This window comes from Triturus cristatus, chromosome 1_2 (assembly GCF_964204655.1).
Source record: "Triturus cristatus chromosome 1_2, aTriCri1.1, whole genome shotgun sequence".
Lineage (NCBI taxonomy): Eukaryota > Metazoa > Chordata > Amphibia > Caudata > Salamandridae > Triturus > Triturus cristatus.
In genome coordinates this window covers 1,143,847,601-1,143,867,213 of record NC_140580.1, presented here as the reverse complement: position 1 = coordinate 1,143,867,213, position 19,613 = coordinate 1,143,847,601, and the positions used below count along the sequence as shown (strand labels likewise).

The following is a 19,613-nucleotide window of genomic DNA, read 5'->3' as shown; positions in this document are numbered from 1 at the left end:
TAGTATTCTAAAAGCTCTTTTTTTCCTGTTGATCCCATAAGGTCTGGCTATAGCTGCACTATCAAGACAGAGCTAAAAAAGGACTGTCGGACAGGCCTATTCCCAGTTCTGTAAAGACTGTATGTATCCCTTACTGACCAGGAGAGTGGTTACTGTGTCTGAGATGGAAGGCAAAGCCGCCCCTCCAACACACACACATCACAGACACTCCCCTCCCCCCCCAAAAAGAAGCTCAGTGTAGCTTGGTTGAGCAGTCGAGGGTTATGTGCTGAAATGAGGTGTTGGGGTTGTTGACAACAATTAGACACACAAACATGACTGTCCAGTCATGGTTATTATAGCTGCAAAGTGCCCATGCTCACAGACAAGTTAAGGAGACTGAGCTCTGGCCCAGCTCTCCGGTGCTGCTTCACTGCTCTTCTTCCTCCCTGGTTTTCTGAGTGCTTTCTCCTGCTTTTGCCTCGTTTTTCACTGTTTTCTCCGCGAAGCAGCTAGCAACGCCAGTGCCTTGAGACACTCACAGGTGATTCGCCACACTTTATAAATCCTAATTGATTGATTGCCATATCTGGCACTTGGTGAGGGAGAATACTTACAGCTGGGAGCATTTGTCCCACGCTGAGGAAGAGTCTCACTGGGGGAAAGTTATTCCATGATGGAGAAGGCTCACTTCTGGGGGCAGCTATTTTCGCTAGGGAGAAGGCTCACTACTGGGGTCAGTTGTTCTACATGAGAGAAGGCTCAATACTGGGGTCAGTTGTTCTACATGAGAGAAGGCTCACTACTGGGGTCAGTTGTTCTACGTGGGAGAAGGCTTACCACTGGGGTCAGTTCTACGTGGGAGAAGGCTTACCACTGGGGTCAGTTCTATGTGGGAGAAGGCTTGCCACTGGGGTCAGTTGTTCTATGTGGGAGAAGACTTACCACTGGGGTCAGTTCAACGTGGGAGAAGGCGTACCACTGGTGTCAGTTGTACGTTGGAGAAGGCTTACCACAGGTGTCCGTTGTTCCACGTGGGAGAAGGCTCACCACTGGGATCAGTTGTTCTACGTGGGAGAAGGATCACCACTGGGGTCAGTTCTACGTGGGAGAAGGCTTACCACTGGGGTCAGTTGTATGCGGGAGAAGGCTCACCGCTGGGGTCAGTTCTGTGTGGGAGAAGGCTTACAACTGGGGTCAGTTCTACGTGGGAAAAGGCTTACCACTGGTGTCAATTATACGTTGGAGAAGGCTTACCACGGGGGTCCGTTGTTCCACGTGGGAGAAGGCTCACCACTGGGATCAGTTGTTCTACGTGGGAGAAGGATCACCACTGGGGTCAGTTGTTTTACGTGGGAGAAGGCTTACCACTGGGGTCAGTTGTTTTACATGGGAGAAGGCTTACCACTGGGATCAGTTCTGTGTGGGAGAAGGCTTACAACTGGGGTCAGTTCTACGTGGGAGAAGGCTTACCACGGGGGTCAGTTGTACGTGGGAGAAGGCTTACAGCTGGGGTCAGTTGTTCTACGTGGGAGAAGGCTCCCCACTGGGGTCAGTTGTTCTATGTGGGAGAAGGCTCCCCACTGGGGTCAGTTCTTCTATGTGGGAGAAGGCTCATTACTGTGGTCAGTTGTTCTATGTGAGCGAAGGCTTACCACTGCGGTCAGTTATTCTACATGGGAGAACGCTTGCCACTGGGATCAGATGTTCTACGTGGGTGAAGGCTTACCACTGGGGTCAGATGTTCTACGTGGGAGAAGGCTTACCACTGGGGTCTTTTATACATGGGAGAAGGCTTACCACTGGGGTCAGATGTTCTACGTGGGAGAAGGTTTACCACTGGGGTCAGTTGTTCTACGTGGGAGAAGGCTCACCACTGGGGTCAGTTGTTCTGCGTGGGAGAAGGCTCACCACTGGGATCAGTTGTTCTACGTGGGAGAAGGCTCACCACTGGGGTCAGTTGTTCTATGTGGGAGAAGGCTGACCACTGGGGTGAGTTGTTCTATGTGGGAGAAGGCTGACCACCGGGGTCTGTTATACGTGGGAGAAGGTTTACCACTGGGGTCACTTGTTCTACGTAGGAAAAGGCTCACCACTGGGGTAAGTTGTTCTATGTTTGAGAAGGATTACCACTGGGATCAGTTGTTCTACGTGGGAGAAGGCTTACCACTGGTGTCAGTTGTACGTTGGAGAAGGCTTACCACTGGGGTCGGTTGTTCTACATGGGAGAAGGCTTACCACAGGGGTCCGTTGTTCCACGTTGGAGAAGGCTCACCACTGGGATCAGTTGTTCTACGTGGGAGAAGGATCACCACTGGGGTCAGTTGTTCTACGTGGGAGAAGGCTTACCACTGGGGTCAGTTGTTCTACGTGGGAGAAGGCTTACCGCTGGGGTCAGTTCTACGTGGGAGAAGGCTCACTACTGTGGTCAGTTGTTCTATGTGAGAGAAGGCTTACCACTGGGATCAGTTCTGTGTGGGAGAAGGCTTAGAACAGGGGTCAGTTCTACATGGGAGAAGGCTTACCACTGGTGTCAGTTGTAAGTTGGAGAAGGCTTACCACTGGGGTCGGTTGTTCTACGTGGGTGAAGGTTTACCACTGGGGTCAGTTCTACGTGGGAGAAGGCTTACCACAGGGGTCAGTTCTACGTGGGAGAAGGCTTACCACGGGGGTCAGTTGTACGTGGGAGAAGGCTTACAACTGGGGTCAGTTGTTCTACGTGGGAGAAGGCTCACCACTGGGGTCAGTTGTTCTACGTGGGAGAAGGCTTACCACTGGGGCCAGTTATATGTGGGAGAAGTCTCACCGCTGGGGTCAGGTTTACGTGGGAGAAGGCTCACTACTGTGGTCAGTTGTTCTATGTGAGAGAAGGCTCACCACTGGGGTCAGTTGTTCTATGTGGGAGAAGGCTCACTACTGTGGTCAGTTCTACGTGGGAGAACGCTTGCCACTGTGATCAGATGTTCTACTTGGGAGAAGGCTTACCACTGGTGTCAGTTGTACGTTGGAGAAGGCTTACCACTGGGGTCGGTTGTTCTACGTGGGAGAAGGTTTACCACTGGGGTCAGTTCTACGTGGGAGAAGGCTTACCACAGGGGTCAGTTCTACGTGGGAGAAGGCTCACTACTGTGGTCAGTTGTTCTATGTGAGAGAAGGCTTACCACTGGGGTCAGTTGTTCTACGTGGGAGAACGCTTGCCACTGTGATCAGATGTTCTACTTGGGAGAAGGCTTACCACTGGGGTCTGTTATACATGGAAGAAGGCTTACCACTGGGGTCAGATGTTCTACGTGGGAGAAGGTTTACCACTGGGGTCAGTTGTTCTACGTGGGAGAAGGCTCACCACTGGGGTCAGTTCTACGTGGGAGAAGGCTTACCACTGGGGTCTGTTCTACGTGGGAGAAGGTTTACCACTGGGGTCACTTGTTCTACGTGGGAGAAGGCTCACCACTGGGGTAAGTTGTTCTACGTGGGAGAAGGCTCATCACTGGGGTCAGTTGTTCTACATGGGAAAAGGCTCACCACTGGGGTCAGTTGTTCTATGTTTGAGAAGGATTACCACTGGGATCAGTTGTTCTACGTGGGAGAAGGCTTACCACTGGGGTCAGTTGTTCTACGAGGGAGAAGGCTTACCACTGGGGTCAGTTGTTCTACGTGGGAGAAGGCTGACCACTGGGGTGAGTTGTGTTGTGTTGTTCTCTGTGGGAGAAGACTTACCACTGGGGTGAGTTGTTCTACGTGGGAGAAGGCTTACCACTGGGGTGAGTTGTTCTACGTGGGAGAAGGCTTACCACTGGGGTCAGTTGTTCTACGTGGGAGAAGGCTTACCACTGGGGTCAGTTGTTCTACGTGGGAGAAGGCTTACCACATGGGTCTTTTTTCTATGTGGAAGAAGGCTTACCACTGGAGGCACTTGTTCCACCTTGGAGAATGGTCACTATGGGAGGCAGTTGTTTTATGTGGGAGAAGTCTCACTGTAGGGATGGGGGGATGTGGGGGCAGGTTTTCTACATGGGAGAAGGCTCATAAATCAAGGCAATTGTTCCTCACTGGAAAAGGCTTACTTGTGTGGGGGAATGTTCCAAGCTGGAGAAGGCTTACCTCTGGCCGCAGTTGTTTCATGCTTGAGAAAGCCGACTGCTTGGGAGACCACTTGAGCAGTCCCACTTGGGGGATAGTAAGTCCAACTCTTTTGGAAGCCTCTGTCTGGGGGAAATTGTTCTACTTTGGAAACATCAGGTCTTGGGCAGTTCTACGTTGGAGAAGCATTAGTGATGGGGTCATTTCTTCCACTGTGCAGTTTTTCCATTCTGTGCAAATGTTCCACTCTGGAGAAGTCTCGCCTCTTGGGCAGTTGTTGCACCCCGGAGAAGCCACGGCTCTTGGGCAGTTGTTCCACTCTGGAGAAGCCTCGCCTCTTTGGCAGTTGTTCCACTCTGGAGAAGTCTCGCCTCTTGGGCAGTTGTTCCACTCCAGAGAAACCTCGCCTCTTGGGCAGTTGTTCCACTCTGGAGAAGCCTCGCCTCTTGGGCAGTTGTTCCACCCCGGAGAAGCCTCGGCTCTTGGGCAGTTGTTCCACCCCGGAGAAGCCTCGGCTCTTGGGCAGTTGTTCCACTCTGGAGAAGCCTCGCCTCTTGGGCAGTTGTTCCACTCTGGAGAAGCCTCGCCTCTTGGGCAGTTGTTCCACCCCGGAGAAGCCTCGGCTCTTGGGCAGTTGTTCCACCCCGGAGAAGCCTCGGCTCTTGGGCAGTTGTTCCACTCTGGAGAAGCCTCGCCTCTTGGGCAGTTGTTCCACTCTGGAGAAGCCTCGCCTCTTGGGCAGTTGTTCCACTCTGGAGAAGCCTCGCCTCTTGGGCAGTTCCACTCTGGAGAAGCCTCGCCTCTTGGGCAGTTGTTCCACTCTGGAGAAGCCTCGCCTCTTGGGCAGTTGTTCCACTCTGGAGAAGCCTCGCCTCTTGGGCAGTTGTTCCACTCTGGAGAAGCCTCGCCTCTTGGGCAGTTGTTCCACTCTGGAGAAGCCTCGCCTCTTGGGCAGTTGTTCCACTCTGGAGAAGCCTCGCCTCTTGGGCAGTTGTTCCACTCTGGAGAAGCCTCGCCTCTTGGGCAGTTGTTCCACTCTGGAGAAGCCTCGCCTCTTGGGCAGTTGTTCCACTCTGGAGAAGCCTCGCCTCTTGGGCAGTTGTTCCACTCTGGAGAAGCCTCGCCTCTTGGGCAGTTGTTCCACTCTGGAGAAGCCTCGCCTCTTGGGCAGTTGTTCCACTCTGGAGAAGCCTCGCCTCTTGGGCAGTTGTTCCACTCTGGAGAAGCCTCGCCTCTTGGGCAGTTGTTCCACCCCGGAGAAGCCTCGCCTCTTGGGCAGTTGTTCCACTCTGGAGAAGCCTCGCCTCTTGGGCAGTTGTTCCATTCTCGAGAAGCCTCCCCTCTTGGGCAGTTGTTACACCCTGGGGACGCCTCTGCTCTTGGGCAGGTATTCTACTTTGGGGAAGTCTCAGCTCTTGGGCAGTTGTTCCATTCTGGGGAAGTCTCAGCTCTTGTGCAGGTATTCTACTTTGGGGAAGTCTTAGCTCTTGGGCAGAAGTTACACCCTGGGGATGCCTTTGCTCTTGGGAAGGTAGTCTACTTTGGGAAAGTCTCAGCTCTTGGGCAGTTGTTCCACTCTGGGGATGCCTCGGCCTTTGGGCAGGTATTCTACTTTGGGGACGTCTCAGCTTTTGGGCAGTTGTTACACCCTGGGGACGCCTCTGCTCTTGGGAAGGTAGTCTACTTTTGGAAAGTCTCAGCTCTTGGGCAGTTCAACTCTGGGGAGCCTCGGCTCCTGGGAAGGTAGTCTACTTTGGGAAGGGGGGGTGGGGGGGGGGGGGGAGTCTCAGCTCTTTGGCAGTTGCTCCGCTCTGAGGAAGCCTTGGCTCTTGGGCAGGTATTCTACTTTGGGCAAGTCTAGGCTCTTGGGCAGTTGTTCCACTCTGGGGAAGCCTCAGCTCTTGGGTAGGTATTTTACTTTGGGGAAGCCTCGACTCTTGGGCAGTTCGATTCCTGCGAAGCCTCCCCTCTTGGGCAGTTGTTACACCCTGGGGACGCCTCTGCTCTTGGGCAGGTATTCTACTTTGGGCAAGTCTAGGCTCTTGGGCAGTTGTTCCACTCTCGGGAAGCCTCAGCTCTTGGGCAGGTATTCTACTTTGGGGAAGTCTCAGCTCTTGGGCAGTTGTTCCATTCTGGGGAAGTCTCAGCTCTTGGGCAGGTATTCTACTTTCGGGAAGTCTCAGCTCTTGGTCAGAAGTTACACCCTGGGGATGCCTTTGCTCTTGGGAAGGTATTCCACTTTGGGGAAGTCTCAGCTCTTCTGCAGTTGTTTCACTCTGGGGATGCCTCAGCTCTTGGGCAATTATTCTACTCTGGGGAAGCCTCAGCTCTTGGGAAGGTAGTCTACTTTGGGTGAGTCTGAGCTCTTGGGCAGTTGCAGTTGTTACACCCTGGGAAAGCCTCAGCTCTTGGGCAATTATTCTACTCTGGGGAAGCCTCGGCTCGTGGGCAGGTATTCTACTTTGGGGAAGTCTCAGCTCTTGGGCAGTTGCTCCGCTCTGAGAAAGCCTTGGCTCTTGGGCAGGTATTCTACTTGGGGGGGGGGAGGGGGGGGGGTGAGTCTCAGCTCTTTGGCAGTTGCTCCGCTCTGAGGAAGCCTTGGCTCTTGGGCAGGTATTCTACTTTGGGCAAGTCTAGGCTCTTGGGCAGTTGTTCCACTCTGGGGAAGCCTCAGCTCTTGGGCAGGTATTTTACTTTGGGGAAGCCTCGACTCTTGGGCAGTTCGATTCCTGCGAAGCCTCCCCTCTTGGGCAGTCGTTACACCCTGGGGACGCCTCTGCTCTTGGGCAGGTATTCTACTTTGGGGAAGTCTCAGCTCTTGGGCAGTTGTTCCACTCTGGGGAAGCCTCAGCTCTTGGGCAGGTATTTTACTTTGGGGAAGCCTCAACTCTTGGGCAGTTGTTCCATTCTCGGGAAGCCACCGCTCTTGTGCAGTTGTTCCACTCTGGGGAAGCCTTGGCTCTTGGGCAGGTATTTTACTTTGGGGAAGCCTCGGCTCTTGGGCAGTTCGATTCCTGCGAAGCCTCCCCTCTTGGGCAGTTGTTACACCCTGGGGACGCCTCTGCTCTTGGGCAGGTATTCTATTTTGGGCAAGTCTAGGCTCTTGGGCAGTTGTTCCACTCTGGGGAAGCCTCAGCTCTTGGGCAGGTATTCTACTTTGGTGAAGTCTCAGCTCTTGGGCAGTTGTTCCATTCTGGGGAAGCCTCAGCTCTTGGGCAGGTATTTTACTTTCGGGAAGTCTCAGCTCTTGGTCAGAAGTTACACCCTGGGGATGCCTTTGCTCTTGGGAAGGTAGTCTACTTTGGGAAAGTCTCAGCTCTTGGGCAGTTGTTCCACTCTGGGGAAGCCTCAGCTCTTGGGCAGGTATTTTACTTTGGGGAAGCCTCAACTCTTGGGCAGTTGTTCCATTCTCGGGAAGCCACCGCTCTTGTGCAGTTGTTCCACTCTGGGGAAGCCTTGGCTCTTGGGCAGGTATTTTACTTTGGGGAAGCCTCGGCTCTTGGGCAGTTCGATTCCTGCGAAGCCTCCCCACTTGGGCAGTTGTTACACCCTCGGGACGCCTCTGCTCTTGGGCAGGTATTCTACTTTGGGGAAGTCTCAGCTCTTGGGCAGTTGTTTCACTCTGGGGATGCTTCGGCCTTTGGGGCAGGTATTCTACTTTGTGGACGCCTCAACTCTTGGGCAGTTGTCCCATTCTCAAGAAGCCTCCCCTCTTGGGCAGTTGTTACACCCTGGGGACGCCTCTGCTCTTGGGCAGGTATTCTACTTTGGGGAAGTCTCAGCTCTTGGGCAGTTGTTCCATTCTGGGGAAGTCTCAGCTCTTGGGCAGGTATTCTACTTTCGGGAAGTCTCAGCTCTTGGTCAGAAGTTACACCCTGGGGATGCCTTTGCTCTTGGGAAGGTATTCCACTTTGGGGAAGTCTCAGCTCTTCTGCAGTTGTTTCACTCTGGGGATGCCTCAGCTCTTGGGCAATTATTCTACTCTGGGGAAGCCTCAGCTCTTGGGAAGGTAGTCTACTTTGGGTGAGTCTGAGCTCTTGGGCAGTTGCAGTTGTTACACCCTGGGGAAGCCTCAGCTCTTGGGCAATTATTCTACTCTGGGGAAGCCTCGGCTCGTGGGCAGGTATTCTACTTTGGGGAAGTCTCAGCTCTTGGGCAGTTGCTCCGCTCTGAGAAAGCCTTGGCTCTTGGGCAGGTATTCTACTTGGGGGGGGGGGGGGGGGTGGGGGAGTCTCAGCTCTTTGGCAGTTGCTCCGCTCTGAGGAAGCCTTGGCTCTTGGGCAGGTATTCTACTTTGGGCAAGTCTAGGCTCTTGGGCAGTTGTTCCACTCTGGGGAAGCCTCAGCTCTTGGGCAGGTATTTTACTTTGGGGAAGCCTCGACTCTTGGGCAGTTCGATTCCTGCGAAGCCTCCCCTCTTGGGCAGTCGTTACACCCTGGGGACGCCTCTGCTCTTGGGCAGGTATTCTACTTTGGGGAAGTCTCAGCTCTTGGGCAGTTGTTCCACTCTGGGGAAGCCTCAGCTCTTGGGCAGGTATTTTACTTTGGGGAAGCCTCAACTCTTGGGCAGTTGTTCCATTCTCGGGAAGCCACCGCTCTTGTGCAGTTTTTCCACTCTGGGGAAGCCTTGGCTCTTGGGCAGGTATTTTACTTTGGGGAAGCCTCGGCTCTTGGGCAGTTCGATTCCTGCGAAGCCTCCCCTCTTGGGCAGTTGTTACACCCTGGGGACGCCTCTGCTCTTGGGCAGGTATTCTATTTTGGGCAAGTCTAGGCTCTTGGGCAGTTGTTCCACTCTGGGGAAGCCTCAGCTCTTGGGCAGGTATTCTACTTTGGTGAAGTCTCAGCTCTTGGGCAGTTGTTCCATTCTGGGGAAGCCTCAGCTCTTGGGCAGGTATTTTACTTTCGGGAAGTCTCAGCTCTTGGTCAGAAGTTACACCCTGGGGATGCCTTTGCTCTTGGGAAGGTAGTCTACTTTGGGAAAGTCTCAGCTCTTGGGCAGTTGTTCCACTCTGGGGAAGCCTCAGCTCTTGGGCAGGTATTTTACTTTGGGGAAGCCTCAACTCTTGGGCAGTTGTTCCATTCTCGGGAAGCCACCGCTCTTGTGCGGTTGTTCCACTCTGGGGAAGCCTTGGCTCTTGGGCAGGTATTTTACTTTGGGGAAGCCTCGGCTCTTGGGCAGTTCGATTCCTGCAAAGCCTCCCCTCTTGGGCAGTTGTTACACCCTCGGGACGCCTCTGCTCTTGGGCAGGTATTCTACTTTGGGGAAGTCTCAGCTCTTGGGCAGTTGTTTCACTCTGGGGATGCTTCGGCCTTTGGGGCAGGTATTCTACTTTGTGGACGCCTCAACTCTTGGGCAGTTGTCCCATTCTCAAGAAGCCTCCCCTCTTGGGCAGTTGTTACACCCTGGGGACGCCTCTGCTCTTGGGCAGGTATTCTACTTTGGGGAAGTCTCAGCTCTTGGGCAGTTGTTCCATTCTGGGGAAGTCTCAGCTCTTGGGCAGGTATTCTACTTTCGGGAAGTCTCAGCTCTTGGTCAGAAGTTACACCCTGGGGATGCCTTTGCTCTTGGGAAGGTATTCCACTTTGGGGAAGTCTCAGCTCTTCTGCAGTTGTTTCACTCTGGGGATGCCTCAGCTCTTGGGCAATTATTCTACTCTGGGGAAGCCTCAGCTCTTGGGAAGGTAGTCTACTTTGGGTGAGTCTGAGCTCTTGGGCAGTTGCAGTTGTTACACCCTGGGGAAGCCTCAGCTCTTGGGCAATTATTCTACTCTGGGGAAGCCTCGGCTCGTGGGCAGGTATTCTACTTTGGGGAAGTCTCAGCTCTTGGGCAGTTGCTCCGCTCTGAGAAAGCCTTGGCTCTTGGGCAGGTATTCTACTTGGGGGGGGGGGGGGGTGGGGGAGTCTCAGCTCTTTGGCAGTTGCTCCGCTCTGAGGAAGCCTTGGCTCTTGGGCAGGTATTCTACTTTGGGCAAGTCTAGGCTCTTGGGCAGTTGTTCCACTCTGGGGAAGCCTCAGCTCTTGGGCAGGTATTTTACTTTGGGGAAGCCTCGACTCTTGGGCAGTTCGATTCCTGCGAAGCCTCCCCTCTTGGGCAGTCGTTACACCCTGGGGACGCCTCTGCTCTTGGGCAGGTATTCTACTTTGGGGAAGTCTCAGCTCTTGGGCAGTTGTTCCACTCTGGGGAAGCCTCAGCTCTTGGGCAGGTATTTTACTTTGGGGAAGCCTCAACTCTTGGGCAGTTGTTCCATTCTCGGGAAGCCACCGCTCTTGTGCAGTTTTTCCACTCTGGGGAAGCCTTGGCTCTTGGGCAGGTATTTTACTTTGGGGAAGCCTCGGCTCTTGGGCAGTTCGATTCCTGCGAAGCCTCCCCTCTTGGGCAGTTGTTACACCCTGGGGACGCCTCTGCTCTTGGGCAGGTATTCTATTTTGGGCAAGTCTAGGCTCTTGGGCAGTTGTTCCACTCTGGGGAAGCCTCAGCTCTTGGGCAGGTATTCTACTTTGGTGAAGTCTCAGCTCTTGGGCAGTTGTTCCATTCTGGGGAAGCCTCAGCTCTTGGGCAGGTATTTTACTTTCGGGAAGTCTCAGCTCTTGGTCAGAAGTTACACCCTGGGGATGCCTTTGCTCTTGGGAAGGTAGTCTACTTTGGGAAAGTCTCAGCTCTTGGGCAGTTGTTCCACTCTGGGGAAGCCTCAGCTCTTGGGCAGGTATTTTACTTTGGGGAAGCCTCAACTCTTGGGCAGTTGTTCCATTCTCGGGAAGCCACCGCTCTTGTGCGGTTGTTCCACTCTGGGGAAGCCTTGGCTCTTGGGCAGGTATTTTACTTTGGGGAAGCCTCGGCTCTTGGGCAGTTCGATTCCTGCAAAGCCTCCCCTCTTGGGCAGTTGTTACACCCTCGGGACGCCTCTGCTCTTGGGCAGGTATTCTACTTTGGGGAAGTCTCAGCTCTTGGGCAGTTGTTTCACTCTGGGGATGCTTCGGCCTTTGGGGCAGGTATTCTACTTTGTGGACGCCTCAACTCTTGGGCAGTTGTCCCATTCTCAAGAAGCCTCCCCTCTTGGGCAGTTGTTACACCCTGGGGACGCCTCTGCTCTTGGGCAGGTATTCTACTTTGGGGAAGTCTCAGCTCTTGGGCAGTTGTTCCATTCTGGGGAAGTCTCAGCTCTTGGGCAGGTATTCTACTTTCGGGAAGTCTCAGCTCTTGGTCAGAAGTTACACCCTGGGGATGCCTTTGCTCTTGGGAAGGTAGTCTACTTTGCTAAAGTCTCAGCTCTTGGGCAGTTGTTCCACTCTGGGGATGCATCAGCTCTTGGGCAATTATTCTACTCTGGGGAAGCCTCAGCTCTTGGGAAGGTAGTCTACTTTGGGTGAGTCTGAGCTCTTGGGCAGTTGTTACACCCTGGGGAAGCCTCAGCTCTTGGGCAGTTGTTAGACTCAGGGGAAGCCTCGGACCTTGGGAAGGTATTCCACTTTGGGGAAGTCTCAGCTCTTCGGCAGTTGTTTCACTCTGGGGATGCCTCAGCTCTTGGGCAATTATTCTACTCTAGGGAAGCCTCGGCTCGTGGGCAGGTATTCTACTTTGGGGAAGTATCAGCTCTTGGGCAGATGTTACACACTGGACAACTTTGCTCATGGGCGGCAGTTCGACTCAGGGGAAGCCTCTGCTCTTGGGCAGGTATTCTACGTTGGGGAAGTCTCAGCTCTTGGGCAGTTGTTCCACTCTGGGGAAGCCTCCGCTCTTGGGCAGTTGTTCCACTGTGGGGAACCCTCAGCTCTTGTGCAGGTATTCTACTTTGGGGAAGTCTCAGCTCCAGGGCAGTTGTTCCACTCTGCGAAGGTCTTCTGTGTCATGCGTCACTCTCAAGTGCCTTGAAGGTCACACATTTTATGACTCCTACATGTGAGGATCTTTATTTCCAATATCTGACTTGTTCGTGCTTCTCACCTCTTTCCTGCAGGTTCCCCCATGATGAGGTGAACCACCTGAGCGTCGATGAGGCCAAGAACTGGTATGGAGGCATAGTGAGTCTGATCCCTACAGTAGTGGACAACCTGAAGCGTGCCATTGCCACGCTCGAGAAACCCAAGCCCACAGCTCACTTGGAGAAGAGCTCCAATGGAACCTGCCCTGTCCCGAAGAAAGCGGAGACTCCAGACTTCATGGAATGCCACAACACAGGCGTGCAAACTGCTGTTACAACAATCCAGTCGCCCACCAAGGCCTGCGTGCCAACTGGCGGGGTGAGGAAACGCTTTAGGCCACCCTGGAAACCAAACAGCCGCTACCAGTTCTGATGACATAACCCTCATTCCGTCAGCTTGAGCAACTGCATGGCACTTAGGGAAACAGGCAAATGCTCAAAGGAAAGGTCACTTGCCTAAATGCTGCTGTAGTTCTGCAGCCATGGTATCTTCAGAGGTTCATGAGCAATGATGAAGCATGACTCAACATCGAGCTACACTCAACGTAGAGTCCTATTTCATCATGAAAGGCAACCCTGGAAGAAACTGAGGCTGTGGACCCATAGTACTCTCAGCTCTTTGGCCGCTTCCTGTTCCCAGCTGGTGCCCCCCAAGTATCATACTGTTAAAGGCAGCAGGTCCCACTAGGAAAGAAATATTGCCACATTAATAATTGGCTCATAAAACATACCCAAGGCCCTGGACATCACTGACGGTTTCACTATACTGTCAGCCAAATGTCTGCCAGGGCAATATTGGTACCTCATCAACTCAAGCATTTGCTGTAGATGTCTGCGCAACCTGCAGGTGACAGGTTCAGATCTAAACGGGCTGGCTTGACTATCTTACTTCCAGACTTGTTAAACTGATATTGACCAAGATAATTTAGTTTATAGTGTACGTTTTACAAATGATGTGCTACTGAGCATGGTGATACGCCCCTCAGTAGAGTACATCGCACAGTGGTAAAGCTCGCTTAAGATTCTAGATGGTGGTTCACATCTTAGTATCATCCCACCTGTAATGATGTACAACTTGCAAGCGTCTCAAAAAAACAAGTTTTAATCTGACAACTTTCTCGAGTGTACACCCTATACACCATGGTACACTCGCACATGTCATGCTACAAACTTCCCTAAGCCCTCTGCCCCATTACTATGCACCACGGTACAACCCACCATGTAACTATTAACATGCCCACATTCCCCCAATCCATTCAGAAGGTATATTGACCCTAGCTGGAGGATGCTGGCTCTTAGCCACCATTTCACATCTTCTAGTATTGCTCCTCCAGCCCAGGGTCATCGCGCTTTGCAGCAGTAGTGTGTCGGAAACCAGGATAGAGTTCCACCTTACTCAGGGAGACCTTGTGTAGCCCTCCCAACCCTCACCTCAAAAAGTTCTGCTGTTTGGAGGATGAAGAGCTTTTAATCGATGTGTGGAAAAAGGACAGAACAAGCAAGCTGAAGAAGCAGTCACTCATCCAGACTGATAGAGCAGGGCTCCCCTCGAGCCAGGTAGTCACTGGCAGTCCTCTAAACGTCAATATAGATCCTGATTGGATCTGTATAGAATCTCTCCGTTCCGCATGGTCTGTGATACTTTGGTCCAGAGAAGAGAAGAAATAAACCCGCTTGCAGCATCGCAAGCAACAACAATGGTTCCCGTCAGAACCATTTTTTGCTTTGCAATTATACCCAGGTTCTGAGGGTTACCGGGCCACCCCATTATCCTCGATGGATATGCAGCATCGCAGGAGCGCTCCACCACCTTGCATAAAGGCAGGCTGGGAGAACTACTCAAGACCTTACAACATCAGCTCAACTTCACACCACAATAGCAGAAGCGCAATTGAATATATTAAAACCGCTCGACCACTCTCCCAATATAGGGTTCGGTGCAGACCTTTCCACTGTGACAATAACATCAAAAAAGAGGGAGGAGGGGGAGGGGGGAGGTGTCAACCTAAACCGCATTTGAAAAAGACCATGGCCTTTTCTGAAAAAGTTGGTTGTAAAAATCATGTAACCATGAGCTCGGCGGAAGGCAACCCTAAAAAACATAAAATACACCCACTACATGTCCCACGAGGGGTAGATTACTAATAAATTATAGAGTCGATTACAATTTTGAAAGGAGTTAAGGGTTCGCCTCTTTTAGGATGCAATACCAGCGCACAAAGCGGATACCTCTTGTATCACTAGTTGACTTTAAGCTCGTTTTCGACCCGGTACAGCGCTCCGCTGTCTTTTGTCTAGGTTCATGCTTTAGAAGGAACACATACAATGTTCGAAGAGACAGACTTATTAAACATAAAAGAAACTCCCTCATCATTCGACACTGCATGTACCTGCTAGCCTCTTTCAAAGCCACGTTTGTTCAGATTAACATGTGAACTGTCTCCCTGACAACCCATATCCAGTGACTAGAAACCTGCCTCAATCTCATCCAGAATTTGATGTGAAGCGACTGCCAAAATCTCAGCCCAATCAACACAGGATTCCTCTTGCTTGCCAACAGCACATAACACCCAGCCTGAATCCTGGGTTTCCACAATACATGTGGACTGCTTCCCCTCCATCCTCCTCCTGACCACTTGACAGCCACAGCAAAGTCACTGGGTTTGACCTTTGACATTGACCTCTCCTTCAAAGAACACATTGCCAAAATGACCAGGGTGGAGCACCTGCTCCCTCCTGAACAGGGAATCTCTTCTTATATGAAGCTAACTTCAGAAGAATGGCGTAAGCCTTTCACGTCTCACCTGGATGGGATCACTGACAGAATATCGGAACCAAAAATATCACGTGCACAGAATATCATATCAAAAATACAGAGGGCCAAAATATGGAGAAGGCAAGTGCAAATAGGCAAGTAAGATTTACTGTTCTTAATGCCACATCTAAGCACCTTGAAGATATACAGATATATATATCGTCACAGTACATATAAGTGGAGTTATACATAGTCAAACGTTGCTTACCTATAGAAACTTACCTTCATGATATTTTTGTCCTCTGTATTCTTGACACGATATTTAGTCCCACGATATTTTTGGTTCCCATATTCTGTGTAAACACCTCTGGGTCGAGGCTCTACTCCGCTCAACAGCTTGCCAACACCAGTTTGGCTCCTGAAAGCTGCGTTCTGCAGCATGTTTCATCAAAGGCCTGAAGAAGCTGGACCACATCACCCCAACACAAAGAGAAGTCCATTATCTGCCGCTCATATTTGAGCAAATAAGAAATGGCACATTACGTGCAAAGCCACCAGAAATGGTACGCCTGCATACCTAGCCAGCAAAATACCCATCTCAGGTGATCAGTGCACAGATTAGAAATAAACACGTAAAGGCCTTCTCCAGTGAGACACATAGAAGCTGGAACATCATCTCTACCAATATCAGAACTGCTTCATTTCTTCTTCTTCAATTCAGAAAGGGACTGAAACACAGTTCTGTAGAAAGGGCTACCAGGTCATACAATAGGAGTTGAGCTCCCAGGCAATATGCTGACTCGTTTAAACGATCATCAATCGTATCGCAGGGCTACACCCACCTTCAACACTCTGCTGCTCTCTAGCTAGATTGCGCTTTACAAATGTCCTCACATGCCACATACATATACCCATGCCCTTCACAAAGGTCCCATCACCCACGGACTCAGCCAGGCTGGAAAAAACAAAGTATTCCACCTGCCGATTCAGCCAGGCCCAGCTTTACCACCCAAAACAAAGCGGTGGCTCCTCTAATCATTCCATCATTAATCAATGCATTCAACAGAGCTCATCTCCCTGCGCTCTCAAGAACGTCACAATATCCCAGGTGCTGAGGACGCTCAGTGCGGACCTTCAGAGAGCTGGAAGAGCACAGCACCAGCCTTTGAGCTTCATTCCCAAATAAGATCCTGGCGTCCACGCCGATGCCATGCGGAAATGAAGACTATCCTCCACGACCAATAGTTGGAGTTTGAAGGGTTCCAAACCTACTTCAGGTGATCTTGGGGGAGAATCTGCTCTGAGCTCTTGATGCAGAACAAACATAGGTCCTGCTCATCAGGTAGAGACAGAGTTCCACAAAGCACTGCTGGAGCACATGGGAAGGTGGCCTGGGGTCTCTGGTGTGGCCTACAGCGATGCGGATGTCTCTATTGAAGTCCAAACTAAGATTCCAGTCAGCGTTTCCACAGGATGCCTGTGATGTCTCACAGATCTCCTCCTTGTCGCCAGTAGTTGTATGCAGCCGCTGGCGAAGGTAATTTCAACAGCGAAGTCTACAAGTTCAAATGTATATGAATTATGGGCCTTTCTAGCAACAACTAGGTGACAATGTGAAACATTGGCAGAAGATCACAGTGCTCATAATCTGTAGCAAATCCAACTCCTGCAAAGGAAGTCAAAAGCCTTCAAGTCCATTTCAACACAAAGCTATCCTTCAAACGACGCACTATAGTATTCCCAATAACAGCAACTATCGGCTAATGACTTCAAGAGTCTTCCTGCTCCTATGCATGAAACCACCGGATCACTGTCTCCAGCCGCTAGTACCAGAGGCTGCGTTATTGCAACATGATTTACTTCACGCCACCCAAATATATATCCACGACTCCAGACAATCTTAAGATGACGCTGCCAGGACTTTTGATATTCCCACCATGCAGCCGGTGTTGATAGAGCCTTGATGCCTCTCAAAGCAGCAACGGATCCAACGCTACAAGATAGGTGGACGCATTATGCTAATGTCCTGTACCTAGGCCTTCCTGAGTGTCTGCTCAATCATTTACAGGTGGCTCAAAATGCAGCCGCTAGAATGGTACTTATGCTGAAGTCCAGGACTCGCTCCTCTCGGCATTACACTGGCTGCCAGTAAAAAAAGAGGATTAGGTTTATGACCCTGGTGTTATTTTTCAAGGCCCTGCAAGGTAGTGGCACAGGGTATCTCAGAAGGAGTAACACCCAATATGTGCCATCGAGAACTCTGAGGTCCTCTTCTTTGGGCCTTGCCTCCGTTCCTAGAATACGCCATGCCCAGTCTGGAGGTAGTTCCTTTAGGTTCTAGGAAGCCCAAGCCTGGAACCTTCTTCTGGCGACTCTCAGAACTGTGACTGATCGAATCGTTATTAAGAAATTGCTTAAAACCTGGCTATTCCGCAACTGACCTAGCAGTTTTTAAGATACTGTTTAAAACCTGGTTATTCCGTATCCAGGGGCGTCCGTAGGGTAGATGGGGACTATTAGCACTGGGACACTCTTGTTGAGTAGCCGTGCGCTTTATAAATGCTCTCATTCATTCATCCAGCTGTTTATAGGACCCCATGTAACTCTCGCCCACAGATCAGGTTCAAGACTTTGTAGTCCATCACGTGTCCCCAATACCTAAGAGGGAACCGCCCAGATTGGCTCTATTCAAAGACCGAAAAGTTATGAAGAGGCAGGAAGACCACACGTTGGTGCATTCCAACACACATCAATCCAATGTAGAGCACTGCTGACCAACTTACCTCCTCTAATTCCAATACATGTAGCGTAAGGCAGTCCTATCCCGTGCCACTATTCCCCTCCCTGCACTTTACATTGGTACAATCTTCTATCATGTACTGTATAAATTGGTCATCGCCCTTCCTCCTGCTTTACATATACCATGGAGTATTCAACTTACTATGCAAATATATGGACTTCATGGGTTCCCTGTGAGATATGCAATGGTATAACCCATGCGAAGCATCGAATGTACAGTACTTTTTGAATGTCACTACCTGGCATTCAAATGGTACAGTCCTGCTCATATTCCTCCTCTCTAATATATTCCATAGCTATGTAAATGTGCAGATTTCACCCCTCCTTGTGCACTATACCATGGTATATAGTCCACCGCTGGCACTTAATAATGTGCTTAGATTGCTCCACTTCTGTATGAGTGGCCCCAACCCACATACACTGCATTAAAACAAGCCGGTTCCTCCTCGTGCCCTGTTCCCTGGTACAGTGCGATGTCGAAAGTTGCATCACATTCTTGGATTCCTCTCCCCAATCTGTACACCATGGTATCGGCCTTGTGCTAAGCTACAAAACTGGGATGGACACCCTTCTCTGTATTGCACACCATGGAACAGTCCTATCTGCAAAGCAACATAGGCTGAGATTCTCCTCTCTGTCCTGAACATCATGGTACAGTCCTATACATCTGCAAAGCGCCATAACTTGGTCAGACCCCACCTCCATCTATGCCGTTGTACACCCCCATCTACAAAGCTCTAGCATGTGCTGCTATCCCCGTCTGTACTATACACCATGATATAGTATGGAAAGCTCTGTATCGTCCTTATTGCCTGCGGTGGTATAATCCTACATGCACAGCAGGTATTGACCATCCCTACTGCACTGGATATGGTATAGCCCCATATACAAAGCTCCTAACATGTTCAGATTCCCCTCTATGTGCCGTGTACCATGGTAGTCTGTGTGAAAAGCTGAGTTGCTGAGTTCCCCTCTCTGTTCTTACATTATGGTACAGTCCCACTTACATGTCAGGGCCCCCTGTGTGTATACGTGCTGCGATTTAGATCTATATGTAACAATAATGCACTTGTAAGATGTTGCCAGCTGCATCCTTGCTCATGGTGTGTTTCCCTCCCCGGCAGATTCTGATCTGAGTGCCTCGGTCTCCAATATGGGAACGTCCTCCAGAATAAACCTGTCTGCAACATCAGGCCATTGCAGTGTTTCAGTGAATCTGTTCTCTCCAATAATGGATGCGATGCTCTGTAACTAGAACCTCCTGCTCCGAAACCCCCCTCCTGGGTGGGTGAAATGTATTATTAGCCCATAAGCGTATCTTTTCAGACACTTTTGGTGGAGGGCAAGTGTACGGAGAGCCCTGCAGCCAGTGCTTAATTTAAGCTGGTGGTTTCTGGTAATCAGCACCGGCACTTAATTGTCAGCACTGGCTCTAGTGACAGTCTACCACATGGTGGCACTGTCAGTCAAGTTTTGAGATAAGCAAAACAGTATTTAATAAGTTAATGTACATTAAAGATGAATAACATCTGTCCCTCACACCATCATTATAGCTTTGGGTGGCCTGGGATAGGTACTTGTTTTAATGCAGTCATTGGCAGCACTGGCAGGGCCAACGAGTGCGGCGGGGGTCTCCTGAGAAGGCCCCGGCACTTTTTTTTTACAAATTCAGGACTGCATGCAGTTGGATGTCTGCACCCCAGGGGCTATAGGAGGACCGAACCATGCAGTTTTATTAGCAGGGTGATACAAACCATTACCTCCACACTTTAATCGCGTCTTTCATTACCTTGTCAGCCTACATTCAACATTACTTTTACCATTATCTCAACCCCACTCCCCTATTCATTTACCCTATTACTAATGTCTAACCTTTACTCATAAAGCAGTTTTAGTGTTAGATCAATCATGTTAGATGGAAACGGAGTGTCCTGACTTAGGAGTAAATATTTAATTACTTGAATGCATTCAGTTTGAATATGGCGCCGCTGTTTAGAAGCTGCTCTGTATTCCACAGTTCAGGCAGCAGCCGCCGGCACTTTAAAGAGGGTAGAGATAACCCCTTGCAGGCAGGTGCAGGGA

At 50.9% G+C, this 19,613-nt stretch overlaps 1 protein-coding gene across 2 annotated transcripts in view; it reads left to right on the top strand.

The window, feature by feature from the left end:
- SPACA9 (sperm acrosome associated 9) overlaps positions 1-18,723 on the top strand; it is an 81,594-nt gene extending 62,871 nt beyond the window's left edge. Inside the window, exons 4-5 of one of the 2 annotated variants that reach the window (XM_085613910.1) lie at positions 12,014-12,296; positions 18,656-18,723. In XM_085613910.1, coding sequence (XP_085470036.1) covers positions 12,014-12,296; positions 18,656-18,667 — 295 coding nt within the window. In that variant the 3' untranslated portion in view covers positions 18,668-18,723. Of the gene's footprint in view, positions 1-12,013 lie in introns of both variants that reach the window. The other variant, XM_085613909.1, reaches the window with a different exon arrangement.
- The last annotated feature ends 890 nt before the right edge of the window (positions 18,724-19,613 follow it).